The sequence below is a fragment of the Motacilla alba genome, chromosome 1A (genome assembly GCF_015832195.1).
Source record: "Motacilla alba alba isolate MOTALB_02 chromosome 1A, Motacilla_alba_V1.0_pri, whole genome shotgun sequence".
NCBI classification, from domain to species: Eukaryota; Metazoa; Chordata; class Aves; order Passeriformes; family Motacillidae; genus Motacilla; species Motacilla alba.
This window is the reverse complement of record NC_052031.1, coordinates 10388713-10409616: the sequence shown is the minus strand read 5'-3', so window position 1 is coordinate 10409616 and position 20904 is coordinate 10388713. Positions and strand designations below refer to the sequence as shown.

The 20904-nt window shown below is 37.4% G+C and overlaps 1 protein-coding gene across 4 annotated transcripts in view; it reads right to left on the bottom strand.

The window, feature by feature from the left end:
* Nucleotides 1-15632: 15632 nt before the first annotated feature.
* Nucleotides 15633-20904, bottom strand: part of HGF (hepatocyte growth factor) — a 62920-nt gene continuing 57648 nt past the window's right edge. For 3 of the 4 annotated variants that reach the window (XM_038154638.1, XM_038154635.1, XM_038154637.1), the window contains exon 18: nucleotides 15634-19792. In XM_038154638.1, coding sequence (XP_038010566.1) covers nucleotides 19622-19792 — 171 coding nt within the window. In that variant the 3' untranslated portion in view covers nucleotides 15634-19621. Of the gene's footprint in view, nucleotides 19793-20904 lie in introns of all 4 variants that reach the window. The other variant, XM_038154636.1, reaches the window with a different exon arrangement.

The following is a 20904-nucleotide window of genomic DNA, read 5'->3' as shown; positions in this document are numbered from 1 at the left end:
AGACCCCCACTATTTTATTGTATTACACAAGAAATCCTGACAGAAGGAACTCCGGTCTTTGGTTCAAGGTCCTTGTCTGGGAGGGAAGTTCACAATTGTGGATCAACCTGCCAAGTCCTGGCATAAGCCATGTCATGTCAAAAATAAGCAGATGCATATGAAAATGGGAAAATCTGTCTGGAAATCAACTAAGTCTGAATTCATGCAAAAATATGAAGAGAGGGGTAAAGCTAATCCTCAGCTTTTCATGGGCTGCCAATTCTTCTCTTTCTGTAAGAAGAAATTATTTATTTAGGCTTCAATTTTAGAGTGTAATGCAGGTATTCAAACTTCATCTACGTGTTGGTTCCTCCACAGAAACGAACCAGAAGGAAAATTGAGCTTCTACATAGTTATGGTGACCTACTGGCAGATGTGTGGGGATAAACTGTGTGGAGATTACCTACTATAACCCAAACCCTCTCCTTTACCAGCCTAATCTTTCCCTCTAGATGCTCACCCCTGTCTCATAGCCAGTAGTGAACTAATACATAAAGGACAGAAAGGACACCTGAAATTACCCTGTCATTGCAAAGTCAAGTATCAGTGTAGGCTGGAAGTCCAGCCTGAACAGGGGATGAGTTTCATGACTGTCCAAACTGGTATTTAAGGGAAAATATGCTGTAATCCCAGCAGAGTTGATTGAGAGTTGAGTACAGAAGTTAGATAATTAGAAGAGCACAGAAACCACAGAAAAAACAAACAGAACAGAGACTTTTGCAGACAGAAGGGAGGTTTTGAACTGGTGTAAGTATTTACCTCTTGGAAATCATATATACTATTGCCACTCAGTTGTAGTTGTTTGTCAGTTATAGCTTTGGTCTTGGAGATTTGGTTTTTTTATATTATCAGGAGATTGGTTTGGGAAAATAGGTGCATAATATAGGCATTTTAAGAGAACTGGGGTACATAATTAATAACTACAGGAGCCTTCATTCTTGACTGAATAGGTCCACACAGAATTCTAAGACTGCAACAGTGTTTTGTAAAAAATGTGAGCACCCTGAAGTTATGCTACAAATTTAATTAGTATCTTTTCCTGATGACAGTATTAACTAAAACACAAACTTAAAACTTAAATTTGCACCAGAAAACTTTATAGAAGCTTGGAAGAAACATAGAACAAAACCCAGAAGGAGGCAGAATCATTGTCTTATACAATACAATGAAATACGTTGGTAGTGATTCAGAAGACATGATGGAAGACTGCACTGTCCGTGTGATTCCAATATACTGAAGAACAAATGGAAAGCAGACAGAATAGGATTTCTCAGTGAGGATAATTTTACTGTTCCAGACATTAAATGGAAATAATAGATCTGTAGAGGCAACAATAATATTTTCATAACTGTGAGTGAAACCTCACTTTTATACTGTTGGAACCAAACCATAGTTTTCCGAACACAGTGATCTCCAGGGATTATTTCTTCTAAGTGACTACTGTGTGTTAGCCAAACAAGATTTCTTCAAACTCTACATGTGTTATATCACTGCATGTGCATGTTTGTGCATATGAGTGTCTGTGTGTGTAACTTAGACTTTTTACAACAGTCTCGTCTGAAGAAGAAACTCATTAATAGTATCCTAGCCACAGAACATCTTACAAATGAATGGGTATTGTTCCCTTTTGACCAACAGCTGCTTTCAGTTTAAGCAGTTTACTGTAGCTAAAAGCTCTGACAATCCAGATACTTTTTGCTATCGAGGTTTATCTCAACCTGCTAAAGTCTAGATAAGGGATTGCCAGTTTTCCTGCTTCAAAGGAGACAAGAATAATTGGAACTATAAACTGTCCCATTTATCATTAAAATGCACATTTTTATAGGACCACAGAAAGCATCTGTATCTTTACTAAGACAGGACATGCATTAGACAGGTTTAAAGTGAGACTGCTCAATACAGCAGATCACTTGTCTGACATTTACAGATGTTAATGTGCACACACTTATTTCAGGAGAGGAGGAAATAGCACATGCTTAATCAGAAGATTATTTCACAGAGTGAGGTACTCACCCTGAGTGGGTCTTTGCTCTTGCTGAAGCCAAGGGCTCTTAGTCCTTCACCAGAGTAACTCAGTGCCTTCCAGGCCATTTAACATTTTTCAGTACTGTTTCTCTCACTTGTGCCTTGGCATGAAGACAGTTTTGTACAGCTAGATCCTAGACCAGTGCAATCCTGAAGATTATTATAAACAATATTCCTTGGCCAAGTGTACCAATTTTTCATTTCCACAGTTCATTAAAAAAAAAAAGTGGAAACTACCAAGCCACTAATAACTCTGATTTGTATCAGATGTACATCTTAATGGTCAAATTGGTGGAATCTCCACTTCCCTTTTAAGAGCTTGCAACTTCATCAAAGAGTGCCAAGTTAAAGTTAAGATTACTCCTACAGGCTGCAATTACCATTCAAATTTAAAAATTCTACAGTTTTTGCAGAAGATAAAGTTAAAAAAATATTTAATTTGATTCTTTTCTCTTGTGTCCAGTTATCCTAAAATGTCTCCCTGCTGGTTTCCACTGGAACGCTGTTAAGAAGGTTGTCTGATAAGATGCCCATTAGTTTCCCAGTAAAAGATATTTTAGTGTTATCATAAAAGAGGAGTTTGGCTTACAAATCACCGTGAGAGAAATGTATGGAGCTTCTAAGAAATCCAGAGTTCTCTGTCAAGTTTTTTCCATTTAAATGCTCTCTCTTTCTACAAGAGTTGGGGTTTGCAGGATGTATGAGTAGCCTCCAGTAAGCAAAATTACTTGTTCAATAAGAATTAATAAACAAGAACCAGCTGCACAGCTATTTGGTGATTTCATGTATACGTGTTCAGATGAGTTTCCTAAGGAAACAGGAGTACAGACCATGTATGCACAGTCCCAGCTCCCTCAGCTTCTCCTCCTAGGTCAGATGCTCCAAGACCTGAAATGTGTTTGTCCCCCCAGCATGGGAGGCTGCTGGCCTGCTTTGCTGTGATGGTGCATTGTTGGCTCGTGGGCAACCCCTACCCTTCAGATGGTCCCCAGGTGGACCCCAGACCCATCTGCTGCTCTGTCTTTCTCTAACAACTTTTGAATCCTCTGATCAAACTCACTTTAATAAAGGGTAGGAGTGTCCAAAAACTTATTTTCAGCACACACAGAGCTCTAGATCACTCTCATAACTGCCATGTTGTTTGGTGAGGCAGATTTGGTGTTGCTACAGAGCAAGGTATTTAAGGGTGACACATCCATAGGAAACCAAACTTCTTTAATTCCTCTATTAACAAAACATCCTCTTTTTTATTGTTATTGCATGGGTTACAGATATACTGTAGCAACCTTGACATATAGCTCAAGCCTACAATGGAATGACATACAAAATTAGACCCTAAAATCAGTAGACTCCTGAAGGACTTAAATAAGACTATGAAACTGCTGCTAAGTTATTCTACAGTTAATATTACAGTAAATAATCTTAATGAGCCCAAAACTCAAAAGAAAATTGTATTTTTTTACCATAGGGTTCTGACAACATGTTATGAAACTCTGCCTACCTTTCTTTATGTTAGATGTCCTAGATAGCTTTCTGAATATTTTTAAAAATATATATTTTGTTAGCCTCTTAGGTTCTTTATGAGAGGAGTCTATTTTATTTGGTTTTCTTCCTATCTTGTATTTGCTTTTGTGAATGTGGTTTGACTGGTTTCTATTCTAGACCCCAAATGTTTTAATTATTTATATACTTTTAGACCAAGACTTGCAACAGTTTTTGATACTCTAACCTGAGCACTGAACTAGATTTTATTTTTGAAAAGTAGTGTAAAAAATTAGGCCTTTTCATTGTTCTACAATTACTTGATACATGTACAAGCCCTGTGTTTGCCTGGCACTTCATACATCCAAGAGCTTGGGAGTGGTTTGTTCAAGAATACTAAAAAATCAGGGCTGAATTTCCTCTCTTCAAAGAGCTGTTTCATGGTAGAACTGAATGAATTTAAAAACTCATTTAAAGGTCTGGCAATATGAACAACATTGGCATATAGTTTTTCAGCAAGATGAAATATGCATGTGGAAGAATAAGGAAAAAAACCAAAAAAACTTGCAGTCTAATCCATTTAGCAATCTGTCTCTAATTTTAATGATGTATTTGTCATTTTATTACTCACGAAATGTCATTTATATGAAGCTGTCACTATGATATTAGAGAGGAACAGCTTGTGTTAAACTGTGTAGCATCTTTGCCAGCTTTCAATGTTGGTTGCATTCTACCTCTTTAAAGTTTCCCTTACGCTTTCAATTCAGCTTGGATATATTACTTCATGCACCAAAGTTTTGTACACAATGGCTGTAAAAATGTGTGCATTTTGTCTTGGGGTGGATACAGCTGCTATCATGTTTAGTTACTTCAATAATAAGGAAAATATTATGAAAATTTAAAAATAGCCTGATGTGAAATTAAAATCTTACAGTATCTGGGAATATCTATCATAATTTTTAACATCAATATCAAACTAATATCAAATAGATGGGGTTATAGCCACTTTCAAAGTAAAAGAATAAAATAAGATTAAAATAAAGCAATGAATTTTCTGTTAAAGATACTTAAATTTTTTTTCTTCATGTCTGATAATCTCCAATGTGGAGGAAAGTTAGGTTTCTTTTTTTTTATATGTATATGTATGTTTATACCAGCAACTGTGATATACAGATTACTACAGATAAAAGTAAAAAAATTTACACCTAGTCAATAAATTCCAAATTTTTAAATTTTTCTTCAGGAAATACAAAGAAACACAAAGGCAAAGCTTGTGCTTTTACACATGTAAGGAATTTAGATTCCTTATGTTCAGATCTGATTCCTTCGAAAAATGCACCAGTTTACTCTTGTTTCTCATGTTCTATTCAAAATTTTTGATGCAAATATCTAGGAGTAACAAAAAACTTATGAATCTTGGAAGCATGGAATCACCTTTGTTTTCTATAGCGAAATGAAGGCAAATATCTGCCGATTACCTTTCTGTTTCGTAAGGACTCAGGTGAAAGCCACAGCCTCTTGTAGAGCATTTTGAAGCAGTAATCATAATTGAACTGCAACAAAGTTGTGTCCTTGAACTCAACACTGATGTTGCATTGTAAAGGACCAGACCTAAGCATGTTTTATCTCAAACACTGAGTATTGCTACAGGAAGAGTGTGATCAGGAGAGGGTCCCACAGAGGTGGAGCAGTGCTGTCCTGATCCGAATTCCTGCTCCTCCTGGAGACAGTCCACTCCTGCTCCACTCCTGCTCCTTCTGGGTTCAGTCCACTCCCCCCCCCACCCCACTCCACGGAGAAGGGCTGGCTGTGAACACAGGAACAAAATGTGTGAGAAGTCTAATTTGCATGAGACAAGCACGAGGTTAACTATAAAAGCGAGTAGATCAGGCCCCTTCACTTTCTTTTTCTCTCTCTTTTCCCGGGCCTCTTTCTCTCTGACTTTTTCCTCTTTCTCATTTTTTGTCCTTGCAATCCCAGCTACAGACCATCCACACGGTGAGGCCAGTGTAGGAGCTAAGTACTGGTCATATTCTTGGTTTTCTTCCCTTGCTTTGCCTGGGCAAAGTGCAGCTACCTAGTGGACTTTATTGTGGGAGTGGGAACACTGTGGCAGGGTCTTGTGGCTTGTTAGCCAGTGCCCTTGAATACTGGTGTGCTGTGGCTTGTGAGCCAGCAGCTTTCGAGGAGTTTATTGTGGGAGTTGAGAACTTACTGAAGTGTACTTAATTAAGGGCTTGTTTGCCTCCACTCTTGTGGAAGTGTATTGTAGGAATTTAAGGGTTTGTTAACTAACATCTTTTCAGTCTAAATAGTGGGCTGGTTGATGAGGTTATGGCAACTAAATAGCAAAACATAAATGCTCCCTAACACGTGTCCAGTGTCTTTGTTCAGCCTGCTGAAAATTCATATGGAACATCTCAATCCCAACCTATGGCTCAGACACCAACAAAGGAAGTGCTTTTATTAGAAGTAGTTCAAATTGTTCCTGAATTAAGACTAAAGGTAACTGTGAAAGGAGAGGATTTCTAAAATGAAACCTTCTATCTACAAGCAACATTTTTTCCTCCAACAATTTCTAATGAGCAGCCTTTAATTTACATTTTGAAAAAAGTCTGTCCTTAAGAAGTTAAAAATTTTCAGTTGAGAAAAAGGAAAGTTTTGAAAAATTTACTGAATGGGGGAAAGATATGGAGGATCTGTCATATCAAACAAATGAATTTGGGTTGTCTGATTCTTCCTCACAGACACAAAACTTTGACCGCAGCAGAAAGAAGCATCCGAAGCTTGGTTCTGGTAATCCTCTTGGTTTGGTAATAAGAAAGGGGAAAAAAAGGTATTGTAATTATTTAAAAATAAAGAATAAATGTTACCATGGTGCTGGGAGGGCTGGTGGTTCCATGGGCCAGGGACTGGGGGTGGCACAGCAGCCAGGGCAAGGCAGGGCAGGAAGTGGGACAGACAGAGCAGCCCCAGCCCTGGACATCAGGAACCTCTGTGGGAATGAGGGGAGGCTGAGGCTGGGATGAGCCAGGACAGGTGGAGACAAAATCCTACAACCTCCCTGGGACAATCCCCCTGACAGTTCCTGGGACTGGAGTGGGGTCCTGAGCTATGAGCAGGGTGAGGGGAGTGCCAGGAACAGGCAGGGATAGTAGGGCCCCTGAGTGCACTCAGACATCCAAAGATAAAGTAAATCTTGAAAAGTCAAAGACAAAAACTAAATACAACTCAAATAAATTCTAGTTTAATCACTAAAAGGAATGAAATTTTAATAGTAATAAAATCAATGCATATATTGATTGCAAAGAACTATTTCAGAACTTGTTCTTCCTCTAGAGAGGAACATGTCCTCAAGTTCTTCCATGTGAATCCTCACTTGTCATTAGCATTTGGTTTTAATCCACAAATCTTCTATGCTAATCTCAAAGCAGTTGCCTTGTTTGTAGAGACATGGAATTGAGCTTTACTAAATGATGTAGAATAACTTTTTGAACATAATTCAGTTGGCTTTGTGAAAAAAATTCATGTGACTTTGCTATTTGTAGTATTTAAAAAATAATTTCTGAGTCTTTTTTATCATTTTTCATGCCTTCTGAGGATACACCTGTTTAATTTGTGGAAAAAAGTTTGGAAAGTCAAGTTTTAGTGTGATTTACACATATACAGATATATTGCACTCTCTGATGTAATCATAAAGGGGTGTTGACCCTGCCATTGTGAATGTTTTAGGCTTTATTCTGATCCTAGATGAAGCACATATCAGATACAGTTATCATCATATTATAAATATATCTCTATATTCAATCACATAAATGTCAGGCCTGGTATACAATCTGTCATTTGTAATTCTGAATCCTAAGAGATATGTCTAGACAAGTAATATAGATGCTGAAGAGATATAAAATCTAAATTCAGCTCCAGAGCACAGGCCGGTTATAGGTGCTCCCCACAGATTCTGAAGTAATTGGATGGAATGTCATTAAAATTCAACCATATGAAAGTGTTCTCTGCATTACCTTTCAACTGCACAAATACATGAAATAAGGCATCTAAGAAGAAGATTAAACCACATCTGTTTTCAAAGGAGACACACAAACTGTGGTTAAATCAGAAGTAAATTACAATGTGTTCTCTCCCATATAGTTGCCATTGTTGAGCCTTTGAATGTCATTTTAAGTTTCATTTTGAAAAGAGAAGGGGAATTAAAGGGAACCATTAACATTTTTAATGCCAGTTTTGGAAGTATTTTTTATGTTTATGGTGTTCCTGTCTTAGGCACTGTATAAACAAGTCTCATCCCTTGCTGGAGTCTTTGCCCACATTCAGCCAAAGTCACAGTGCTTTATAAATTCACTGGATTATTTGCATCTTCAAAGGCAGGCATTTGTCAATGGGGCTTAAGTTTATGCTTGAAGTTAAACATATGTTTAACTGCGGTCCCAAATAAGAATCTAAGTGCTTTGTTACAGCATAATCTGTTCATATTCCAATTATGGTGCTAAATAAATCATAAGTTACAGTCTACCTGTTCTCACTGATTTTCCATAGGTGTATTCAGTGTTTAGGAATAATGTCTATGCAAGAGATCCTTTCTCAGCACTTTGAACATTATGACAGATTTAGAAAAGCCTACAAACCACAGCAAAACTTGTTGATGTGATATGTGGTGGTAACGTGCAGATTCATCTCTTGCTACAAATATGATGGTTTCTGCTGTGGGGTTTTAAACTTGGTCAAAACCTAAAGTGTTATTTATCTGGTGGAACTATCTTGCATGCTATAAACTGACTGATTTACCTCATGCAACTACCCTAAAAAGAGTTATGCTAAGATTCACATCAAAGATACCCTGTTAGGGTAAATATCCATGGTTAGAAAAAAAAATCATCCTTTTGATTCTTGCCATCTTCCAGCTATTAAAGCTTTACCCAACTAGCAGTCTCTAGGAAAAACATCTCAATTTTTTATTTATCTTCATGGTTTGACAGACTGCACTGAATCTGCCCAGACAGAAGAATTAATCAAATGAAATATCTGTGACAAGATTTGCCATCTGGTTTTGACTGCTACATGGCAGGAAAAGTTCTGCAAATACATTAATTGAAGACATTTATGCATCATAAGAGCCATGTAACAATGATAAAATCCACTGCTGAGTCTGACCTTTGAATATTTAATACTATTTTTAGTCTTCACATCATCATGAAACTGTTTTTTACAGAGATTTAACTGTAGATATCACATTATTATCAGATTGGTAGTAGCCTCCATCCTATGATTCAATTGATTTATCATCCATTACAAGAAGTCCAGAAATGCTTTAAGAGAAGAATTTTAAGATCATCAAGTCTTAAGCAGGGTGACAAAATCAGATCCATTATATTTCATGTTATTTATTTCAATGCAATAAAAATAAATTTTGGAGGGAAAACCAAAACTAGTGAGTCATATTCTAAATGTCCTGTCCTCCTTTGCAGATGCAGATTTGTACCACATGACAGGCATGAAATCTGTTTCCAAAAAAATTCTACAAAATTATGGTTCTCAATAATGTATAGTATTGGGCAATATCCTTTAGGCTATAAGGTGAAATGTTAGGTACCTAAAGATCTTTTTAGTTCCTATAATCTGTGAAATGTTTTCTTTTCCTCAGAGCTCATATTTTATTTGTTTTGAATGTGAGACAAAACATTAGGAAAGGCCTGGAGGGAAGTCTAGCACACAAGTGACTTGTAACAGTCTAATCTCCTTTTACTATTGGAGGAAAATATGTTTTGGTTTCTTTCTTCTTAGTCAAGTAAACAGATAAATATATTTCCCCTGGCTTCCATTACAGCAAGTTGGCAGTTACAGAAGAATCCTTTCAGTTTTGATTTCCTGTCAGCTTTACTAACAAATGACCACAGAGTACAGTATTCTCTTGGTGTGGTTTTTATAGACTCTGTGCCTTAAAAGAAGCATTTTTGAATGAAATTGCTATATGTTCTCACTCAGAGGGCTTGGTTTGTTTTCTGCATGAGTACATTTCTTCTTTTAATGATTGTGTGAAATTGGAAAAATGATAGGAAGGATGTGGCCTGAAAAAGAACATTGAAAAAAAACCAACAAGTTTTCTTCCCTTGATCTTCATCTTCTGAGCTGGATTCAAAAGACTGGCTAAATTCAGATACAGACATAAACTGGTTCAGGCCACTTTTTCAGTTTGCCCATAGTAAACAGAAAAACCAAACCAAACCAAACCAGCTCCATGTACAAAGAGCTGATCTCAGGGAAGTCAGTGGTGTGCTGCTGAGTTTTTTTCAGCAGAACTTGTTGAATTTTTTTTCCCTCAAAGTTGAATTTCTTCTCTTAGATTTATCTTTCAAAGAAGAAGACCTGAAAACAATACGGCTCATGAGTTGTGGTCAGAAGCTATGTGGTTCCCAAGCTCCTCAGTGGCCACTCCTATGGGTTGGGACCTAAAATTATTGTGCTGCTTTCTCTCACCTAAAGTTCCCAGAGGGTAGCCCCTAACCTTTGCATTTGTCTCTGCAGAATGTCTCTGTTTCACACCAGGCATCTATTCACTATTCATGTGCAGGCAGACGCGCATCTTGAAGAGCAATCAAAAGCCTTCTGTATGAGCAACAGTCTTTTCTAACAATTCTTCTGTTTTCCAGAGTGAGTTTTCTTTGTCTACTCACACACCACAGTTGTCTTTACAGGCATGGTCTCTGGAGACCGTGAGGCAAATGTAGAAACGCCACTCTGCTCCGTGCCTTTGCTGAATTTTACTCTCTGATACAAGTTTGCTCAAGCATCGCTGGGTCAGGATTTTGCAGAGGGAAAATGTCCTGCAGTGAGTGCTCTGTGCTGTTGCTGAGTTGGCACCTAGGGACACAGATAGCGGCGTGGGGCGGGGGAAGGGGGGGAGAGACACAAAGTGACTTCATCACTTCCACCCTTACAGAGAAGATAATGAGCAAAGCACTTTCCAAACAGAGAAAGTGAAGTGTGTTCAGACAGCAAAGGAGGCCGAAAAAACTGCCAAGAGAGGATTGAAGAGAACTTTCCAAAAAGCTGTCCTTAGCAGACCATAAATCTCACCCAGAAGACAGTTCAAACACAACACTTCCACCAGCCCTACTCTTCCCTGTTTATTTTCTTCCTGTCAGCATTAGAATAGAATAATAAAGTACCAGACAAACAAACAAGAGAAACAAGAAAATAAGCAAGGAAACCCAGTAGAGAAGAAAAAGAATTGGCGACCTTGTCTGTCAGCAGTGCTGAGAAGTTTCTTGGATCACTCTTTGCAGCAGCCTGTGCAAACACCCCTGCCTCACCATGTCTGATCCAAGAAAGGAATTCACAAACTCTTCTTAAGTCTCTAAAGTAACCATTCAGAGGAATATGGGAATCCCAAGACTATATTTAAATATTTCACAGGGAAGCACATCCAGGGGTTTTGCTTTATGCTCAGGTGAGGTGTTTTCCTGTAAGCTTTGTCTGCCCAAGATCTCATCAGCTTCACCGATTCCTTCTTGCATTTAGTTGGAAATTGCTTTAAAGGTAAGAAGTATTTTACTCTCTTGAAAAGTTTGACAGGGAAATGGGAAGAAAAGTCCACCCTCCACAGGGCAATTTAGGAAAGATAAGAAACTCTGCTGCCAATTTCAAAAGGCAATGTGCAATACATACCCAAACAGGCAGGGAAATACCTCTTTGGAGGAAGCCACACAGAGAGCGAGCCTGGGGAGGTGTAGCAAGCATGCTGGAGGAAAAACAAATGGATTTCAGTTGGAAACCAGCCTGGTCTCTGTCAAACGTACCAATAAAACTGACATGTTCCTGCAGACTGAGTTGGTAAGATCTGCTTGTCGTGATGGGAAAAAGTACCGATAAGAAAATTTAGCAGCATTCACTCAAAGTCCAGTTAAAGAAAACTGAAAAGCCTTTTTTTTTTCTCCTTTTATTTTCCAACCATATGTATAACCCAGGCAAGAAGGTAGGACTTTAAAAAACTTACAAAGAAAGCTAAAGGGACTAATGCTCAGGGATTAGTGTTAGGGAGTTATATGAATTAGAAAGTTGTTAACACTAAGTAACATCAGAGGGGATTAAAAAACACAATGCTTGCAAATACAGCCTGGTGTCTCTGCTAAAATAAAAAAAATAAAATGAAGTGAGAAGTCAGCCTAAGAAAAAAGGACTTTAGAAGAGACTCCAAAGCAAATGAATTAAAATAACAGCCCAGAAAGAGCTCTGGTAAGGAAACAGGTTTCTACAGGAACAGTATTTGCTTTTAAGGCAGCTTTAAAATTAAGGCCAGCCTCTGGTGATACCTACCAAAAATTAAAGTGGAATAAAAGGAAAAAGAAACCATCTAGAAGGATCTCCACTGTTAATTGCACTCTTTCAATTAACAGTGTGGATATAAGTGGTTAACACTGATTCCCTAAAATATTTGAGCATCTTAAGGGCCAAGGCTGAACTTTTTTAACTTCTCAATATTGTAGCTTTCACATGCAGGTTATAGTTATACCAATGTGTAAGAACTAGAACACAGATGGCTGAAAATTAGCCAGGTCTACTTTGTCTGCTTCCAGAACAATAAAAAGCAATCCTAGAGCTTACATTGTGCCAAGAAGAATAGATACATGTGTCTCTGCACACATGGGCACGCACACACACCCACAATGACATATGCAAACATGCAACAACTACAGACCTAAGTGGATTGGTTTGGATCCAGCTAATCCAGATCATGGCCAAAGGATAAGAGGTTCGTAACATTTTATTCCAGCTCAGGCTTACACTACAAATGTTTGTCTTCACAAATGTGGCAAATCAGAATATCAAAAATTTATATCTCTGGCTGGCACTAAAAAACTTCCCCTTGTTATTCTTGGTTTGTTTAAAAATGTCCTGGTAGGACAACCTCTCTTCCACACTGTTGTGTTCGTGTACCAAGGCACTTGAGTTATCACAGCACTGGGACAAGGACAACCCCAGGCTATAATCCTTCTCCTCAAGTATGTGTGTAGACTGAGAATTTGTAAATTAGTCAGCTAGATACCATTGTGAAGGCATTTATGTGCATTTGGGTGGGTGTGATGTGCACTTGTTGCTGTGTCCATGTGTAATTTTTGTGCTTCTGGTACTCAGCCACACCAGACCTCTGGCAATGGATGGATGGTTTGGTGTGGAGCACCTCCCCAGGCTTTGCTGATATGGGATGTGTAGAAGCCATCTAGCCCACCAGAATATTGTTTCCATGAGTTAATGTGCTTGATGGCAATCTGGGAACATCAGGGCAGATAGCTGAAGGCTGGGCTGCAATGTGTTTTTCATCTCCTGAAGTTATTTTGAGGACTTATTCTGAATATATAAAACAGAAAAAAAATGAGGCCACGGGGGGACTTTGCCAACAGAAACATAGGTTTCAAAGAATTGAAGGATCAGGCAATAATTTGGACTCATCTGCCTTGTGAGGATGCACAGAAATGGAAAGCATAGGCTTTCAAAAGAATGAATGCTTAATGCAAATCTTCCACAACTTACACTGCTATGAACAGAAAATTTTCAGTGATTTCATTTTAAAGAATTAAAAAAAAAGTAAATTAAAAAATGGAGAAGGAGTTCTGTGGTGGCAGTTTTTAACTGCTCTGTGAAGTGAGAGCCCTGTTAAACACAAGGCTGAACAGCAGATGGCATATTTACGCCCAAGACATGAGGCTGTTGTTGACATGGTTTGTAATAGCAATGTTGATGTAAATGCATATTTGCTCATTGTGTGTACAATGCTGACATTGATCCTCAAGAAAAGAAAACCATCTGGATTTTTTTAGTCAGTATTATATGAACTGAATTAAATAGTATAAACTCATATATTGCTGAAGGCAAAACTTCTCTCTGTGGAAGAGAAGGATTCTATTTGTGTTTTACACTAGCCTCATCTAATCCAGTGTGTACCTCTAATGTTGTGTTTCTTGCCTTATTTTTGATAAATTGTTATGAGTTGCACTGTCCTCTATTTAATTTTTCTTCCAGTGGAATGTATTACATAACCCAATTCAGGTCAACACTAGCTTCAACAGATAAAATTTGAGATATCTCAAGCAAATGACATCTCTTGGACTCTGAAGTGGTACATTTATTTGCTCTGGTGGGGAGTTTTTCCCTAAAGAATTTATTATTTTCTGTATAAAAGCTACATTAAGATCAACTGCATTCATCATGGGTTTTAAGTCTGTTGTTTTTCTTCTTCTTAATTATTCAAAATTATAAAATTATTGTTATTATTATTTAATAAACAATATCAAAATAGTAAGCAAATTAACCAATTCTCATCTTCAGTCAGACTCTGAGAAAATTTAATAGTCTGCAATTGAATTTTGATGCGCAGGTTTGAAATAAAATGTATACTTTCTCCCTCTGACACTCACTAACAGTCTGGAACACGTCCTGATCCCTTCTTCAAGTCAGGATCTGAAACAATGTCAAGACAAAGTCTGAGGGGTTCAGAAGGAAGCTTTGGGACATATCTATCAGCCCTAGATTGGGCTAAATAGTGTTTTAAAATAATGTTTTGACAGTGATTTCAATGCAAGTAGGATCAGGACCTCGGACATAGAAGCACAAGTTGTCCTATATCTTCTGTGACCATATGGAAAAGTCATTGCATCTTCCCAAGTGTTCTCAACAAAGTGAAGTAGATTTAGCTATTAAGCTATTCTGTTGCAGCTTTTCACACTGCATAGCCTATGTTACAAAAACGGAGACAACAAGAAAAAAAAGCTTTTTATTTTAGGGATTATTTGTTATTAATCTTTTTATGGTCTGCCTTTTCCCTCCCAGCTGTTTTCTTTCCTATTTATTGCACATGGGTTTTATTGGAACGTAGCTGTCCAGAAATCGGTGCTTTTGAAGGCAGAGTAGATTCACAACTGAACCCTACTAAATCGCCTGCTCTGTTTACGTGAAGCTTGTTAAATAACGCAGAGCAGAACACAAGCAGTGAGCATCAATGTGGGTTTCCATCATTTGTCATCTGCAGACTACAGCGTTCCTGAAGCTACAAAAGATAAAGCCATGACAGAATGTAATATCAAGGCAATATCCCTTTAGAGATTTTTGTGGTGCAAATTGCTGCACAAGCAGTTAATTCTCATGGTCCCCAGAAGACACATAGGTCACCTGAGCATACTGAAATTGGAATGTAAAACTATAGCAAAGTATTGTTTTGACATATGGACTATTTATGGTAGGCACTCCTGCATGGTGGAAATTATTGCAAGCTTCCCATTGATTTCAGGAGTTCCTGATAAAATCCATTGATCTTATGGACTAATTAGAAAACCCCCTTTTTGAAAAACAGAAAAATAAAGTGACGTTTGCCATGGAAAACTCAGAATTGAACTTCAAACACTGTACATATGAGTCTATTTGAAACATGATTCACTGTGGATATAGCCGGAGCAAATACATATTTAAATCATCCAAATCACAGTGTAGCCAGAAATGCCTACAACTTTGAAACTTCAGCTGGATAATGACAAAGAAGTAATGACCTTACTGTCCCTTATTTGAACACACCAGAATGCTCTGATGTTACAGCAGTTTGACAATACTTGGCACTGATCTGGTGGGGTTAGTAAGGGTGTTCCTTTTCTGGTAGCTGCTGGGTGGTTGTGGTATTAAGCACAGCAGGAGCACCAAGGTTTGTTGCAAGTTATTGCTCTCCTTTGCATCATCTTTTGTACCTCAGTACAAAGTGATATTGAGAGGGGAGCCCTTTCTAGAAGTGCAAAGTGTATTTATTAAATAGTTAAAATTCCAAACCTCTCATACTAAAATTGCAAGGAACTAAAAACTCTAGGAAAATATTTATGTTTAGCTTGAGAACATCCTTTCCACTGCAAATATACTCTCACTGTAATATGCTTAGACCATTTTCAGTGCAGAAATAATTCAGAAAGGTCTTGGGAACTCTCAACAAGATCACCATGTATTTGGCTCTTTCTTTCATTTTATTTTCAATTCTGCAATTGGACACAAGAGGATCTTTACAGCACCAGTCCTCCTTACTTTGCTCATTAAAATCCCTTACTGGAATTGGAACCAGGAAACTTGCAGTGCGGTTGTGGCCTTGTTCTTTCAATAAGAAATATAATGCTAATTGAGTTGTTGTTTTTTATAAAATACTTTATTAAGAATAATAAGAGTAAACAAGGTTACAAAAATACCAACTTTATTAACTAATGAACATGTTAATTACAGAAGATTTGTATTACAAGTTATAACCAGAGTGTTCCCTTTTCATCAGGCATTCATCAAGTTGTACTTAATGGGAGCATTATTTTTCCCTCTTAAATAAGAAAAAAATACTTTTATCATACACTGAACTCCACAGGCAGCTCCCTGAAGTTAGATCCCATGCAAAGAAATGCCATACATAAGTGCCCAAGGGTAAAAAGGAACACTGGAAAATTTTAGGGTGAAAAGCCATGTCAGTTCCTGCCAGCAGCCCCAACATTCAAAAACAGTAATATACCAGTGCACATGAGGGAGGAAAAAAATAATTAGTAAGGAGTCAAGGCTAAATAACCAACCTAATAGGCTTCCTACAGTCTCCATGGGGGTCAACTGATTTAAAACCAGCTTTCCAGAATTATGATAACAAAGCCTGAACTCAACTCTGGCTGAGGTTGCCTTGGAGCTGAGAATGTGTACAAGGATCCATGTGGAAAAGCACTGAACAACTCTTAGGCCCTGCTCTTTTGACAATCTCATTCACTGAATTCAAGGGACATTTTGCCTGAGTAGATTTTGACCCCCAGAAATATATTTGGACCCTCATCTGAAAAGCTCTAACTCAAGTGAGTAGCTCTGTCAAGTACATTGGCATTACCTGCAGGAAGGGATTGCAGAATGCCTCAGAGAATTTTAAACTTAAAATAGAGAAGAAGTTTTCAGCAGTAGCAGCAAAAATCTAGACCAGTACATTCCCAATGAGAGCTACATTTTTCTGAGGGTCATGAGGTTTATGAGAGAAAAAGAGATAGGGGGAAATTTTTTTAAGGGAAAAATGTTTTCTTTAATAAAAGGAAGAAGCGTTAGCCAGTTCCAATGCCCAAAGAAAATAATAATTACATTAAACTAACTTCAGTTGCACAAAATCACCTCTTAGGTTTTAATTCCATAATTTTATATCCAAAATTACACTTTTCAGAGATAGAGGATTAGTTACAACAAGGAGAATGAGAATGAAATTCAGTGGAGTTTAAGAATGTCCTTAGACAAGAATTTCAGTTCTGTACCCTTTATTCTAATCTAATTAAAATAATATCTATGACGTTCAGATCCCACTGAAGTTAGTAAGGGGCTTTTCAGCATTTAGATGGGCACTAGATCAGATTCCCTTGTTATAACAGAGAGAAAAATATTAGAACAGAGAAAAAATATCTATAGAGTGTCCTTTCTTAATAGACCCCTGTAGTTATAACAATTGCCTGGTACGGTACCATTGGTACCAACAAGAAATATTCACAGGAATAAATGAAGTACAGATTCATTACTACATATCATTATTCTTCTCTTCCCTTGCTCTTCAGGATCTCAGGTGCCCTCTATTCTGAGATAGGGAGAGCAAAAGTACCTGGTAAGCAAGTGCATACAAACTTGTTAAGTTCTGGAGCATCAACTCTGCACAATTTATTTTACTGAGGCACTGCCCAGAACAAACAGGTAAAAATCCTTACACATTGTCTAAGAAAAAACAGTATTTTTTTATCATATATGTGTGTGTGTGTGTGTGTGTGTGTGTGTGATATATATATATAAAAATCACAGTCCTCTGCACAGCAGAAGCTTATAACTAAAATATTTTAGGATTCGAATTTTTTAGATAGACATAACAAAATGCCTGCAAATATAATACAGTGAGCACACGACAATTCTTCGAATACAAAGAGTGAACATGGAATTGTATATTTTATCCACATTGTACTTGTGGCTGAGAACAAAACTCACTTGGAGTTTTTTAAAAGTCTTTCTTAAAAATGTAATCTTTTCAATAAGATATGGTCAGTATATACTTCGTAGGAATACACTCTTCACCTACATGACAATAATTAGGTGTAAATACAACAGGTTAAATCCTGCCCTCTTTAGTCCTAGTAAGTAAGAGAGGTTAAAGGGAGCATGAAGCCTTCAGAGGTGGCCAGAATAGATTGAGACAGACTGTCTGCATAGCATCCACAACCTTGAATCTGCTGTACAGAGAAGTCACATCTTGTCCAAAGAGACTATTTACATCAGGAGGAATTTCAGAAGCTCTGCTCGCTGAAACACTTCTTCCTATGTGCCAGTAGAATCTGCTGGATATGTGACACAAATCTCAGCAAGCCAAGCCTCTTAAGCATGGGCTGAAACTCATCCCAGCTCACCAGATGTAAGCATACTGAGTCCCACTTAAGTCAAAGTGCACTGCTGAAGAAAATTTGGTGAGTCAAGATGAGGCCTGTCTCCCAAGACATCTCCCCTGAAGTGGTTGCTTTCTGACAGGGCAGAATTCAACCCTGCATCTTCTGCATGAAATGTCCTTTTGTATATCCACACCACGGTGCCAGTCTCGTGGCTCTGCAGTTACATATGATACACAGACCAAACACTACTGGAAACATTTACAATTTACACAGTCACAAGTGAAGCAACAGTGCCGTTATTTATGCCATTACATGTACAGTAGTAAAACTAACAATTGGATATATGTCGTATCAATTTTCCAGAAATTAAAGGGTAATCAGTGCCACCTATGCCAACATATCTGTACAAAATTTCCAGACATAAAGATAAATGCCTACAGAAGAACAAGCACTTTTCATAGATGATGATTTTTATGTTCCCTTTCCCTATCAGCATAAAGGAAAATGATTGTCCCATGTATAGGAAACAAGCAACTAAACTATTGGTGATGTTGTCCATATTAAAAACAAGATCATATCAATCTCTGCAATTTTTTTTTATTATCTTGAAAGGAGTTATACAAAAGATAGAATTTTGTCCAAATCTAGTTAAGGTTTTATTAAAGCTCTCAAGTTTCTGAAAAACTATTAATGTATAACTTACTTTTCCCAGTCTTAAGTCTCTCAGCCAGGTGCTAGATTCAACTGTTGTTTTTCTTGCTGTAAATGCAGAGTTTCATGACATAACTAGAACCAACCAAACTTTTAATACTTGTCTGCTTAGACAGATTTGGGCACATTTGATTTAAATTTTTTTTTAATGCCCAAAGTCTTCTAATAGCTAATCAGGATTACTTTTTCAAACTGTATGAGATGTTGTCTTTAGCATTGCAAATCCACAGTTATTTCTGGGTCATATTTTAAAGAAATGATCAATAGTTTGCTAACCAAAATGGGGTTTGAGATATCCATTAGAGGACCATATATACAGTGAAGGAACCAAGTACAGAACTAGAGTCTGTAAGCATTGTGTAAAAGAAAGTTGTAGTGACTTCTACGAGAACTCTGCTTATGGCAGGTTTGTCAAAGTCCATCAATAATGAAAATATTGCTTACTAAAGTTATTTTTTAAATAAAGTACTGAAATCTTTGACCTCTTATAAGGTGGAAAGAGAAATATGATCATAAATGCTGTCCTGGACAGATGCATATATTTCTCAGTACGGCTTTTGTTATATATGAAGAGAAATATATGGCTCATAGAAAGAATAAGATGTGCTAAGTAGAACTATAATTTGTTTCTCCTAAGATAATCTGAAGAGCAGCATCAAGGAGGTCATATGATCTATTTCTACAAAACCATTTATCATCCAGTAATGATGCAAATCTTTGCAAAATTGTTTATCCATTCAAGTATCTTCAGGAGATATGTCACCATACTTGCATATACTGTAAGTCACTCCAACATTTATAAAACAACACTGATAGACAAAAACACCAAAAACACCCATAAATATTAAAAGAAGCTCAACAAACTTGACTATCAAGTACTTAAAAAATTGTTGATCTTTACATTACACATTAATTACAGGCTGTCCAGAATCTTTCAAGGAGAGTTGTTGACTTTTTCAGGGTTTTCTGTAGGTCATCATAATCTTGTGAATCCACCGGGAATAATACGAGACCCGAACAAAAATCCCAGGACGATTTCGAATGGCACATCCACGGCCAGGAACAATGACACCAACTACTATCTTCAGCCTGTTTTGCTCACAAACCAAAGGACCACCATAATCTCGCTAGGAAGAAAATAAACATGAGTGTCACTTCTCAAAATGTTTCAAGACACAGCTCCCAGCAGTCTACTACTGAATGGTTTCTTTTGGGGATGACAAGATGCACCAGGCAATAGTGTTCTTGCCATAGGACATAAACCAGCTTCCAATATATTTTTTTTCATAACCAGAACTTATGACAAACAATGTCGGTGATGACCTCTGACCTTTTGTTCCTTCTGTGCAAATTAAGCTCTGTGATCCATCTTTACATGTCATTCTAATGACTTCAGACTACCAGATTTTATTTACCTCTTTCAGCTACCTGCAGCCTAATATTTTTGATGTGAATATAAACCAGATGAGCAAAATGTGAGTTGACAGATAAACATCTTTGTTATGATGACAGGCTTTGCATCAAACACTACTGACAAAGTCAGGTTAGTATCTTTCTTTCAGTCAATCTTGCAAGGCCCTAGGATGAGAACCTGTATGTACTAATAGGCAGAGGGAATAACAAACATAATAAAAAGGTAATACTTTTTAAAGCATTATTTTGAGACATAAGTTGTTAAAATTATATTTTTTATTATTCTGAATGAATGAGACACCTATACACTAGTTTATGCATTCTATGAAAATCTGGAGTATGACCCACAGAGATCAGAGTTAGATACAATCACATAGATCTGGGACTTGAACATAGATGCTGCCGTTTCTACCCAGGCTAAAGGTAGACTGGACCCTGCAAACTCCCTGCAAAACTAGACAGCAAAATCTCATATCAGAGAGTGAGGTATTGTTTCAAAAAATGAAAGCTGACAATTAGCATTGCATTCTCTCTGGATCACCAGAGATACAACAATGCTTGACCTTTATTTGGTTTGGGATTTTTTCTGACTGACGGCAGACTAGTTCCCACATGAACAATGAACTATGTCAGAGCCATCAGAGCTGCTCATAAAACACTTTCAGGAGTGGAGTTTCACCTGCCAATCTGATTTTGTTCCTCTGCCTGTTGTCTGCTGAGAAAAGTAGCTTCAAAGGAGGACTTAGGGAGCAGGAAACTGCTCAGTGATTAAGACTGATTGCTAATATTAATTCATTCCATTTCTTCTTGCAGGGGAAAACAAAGT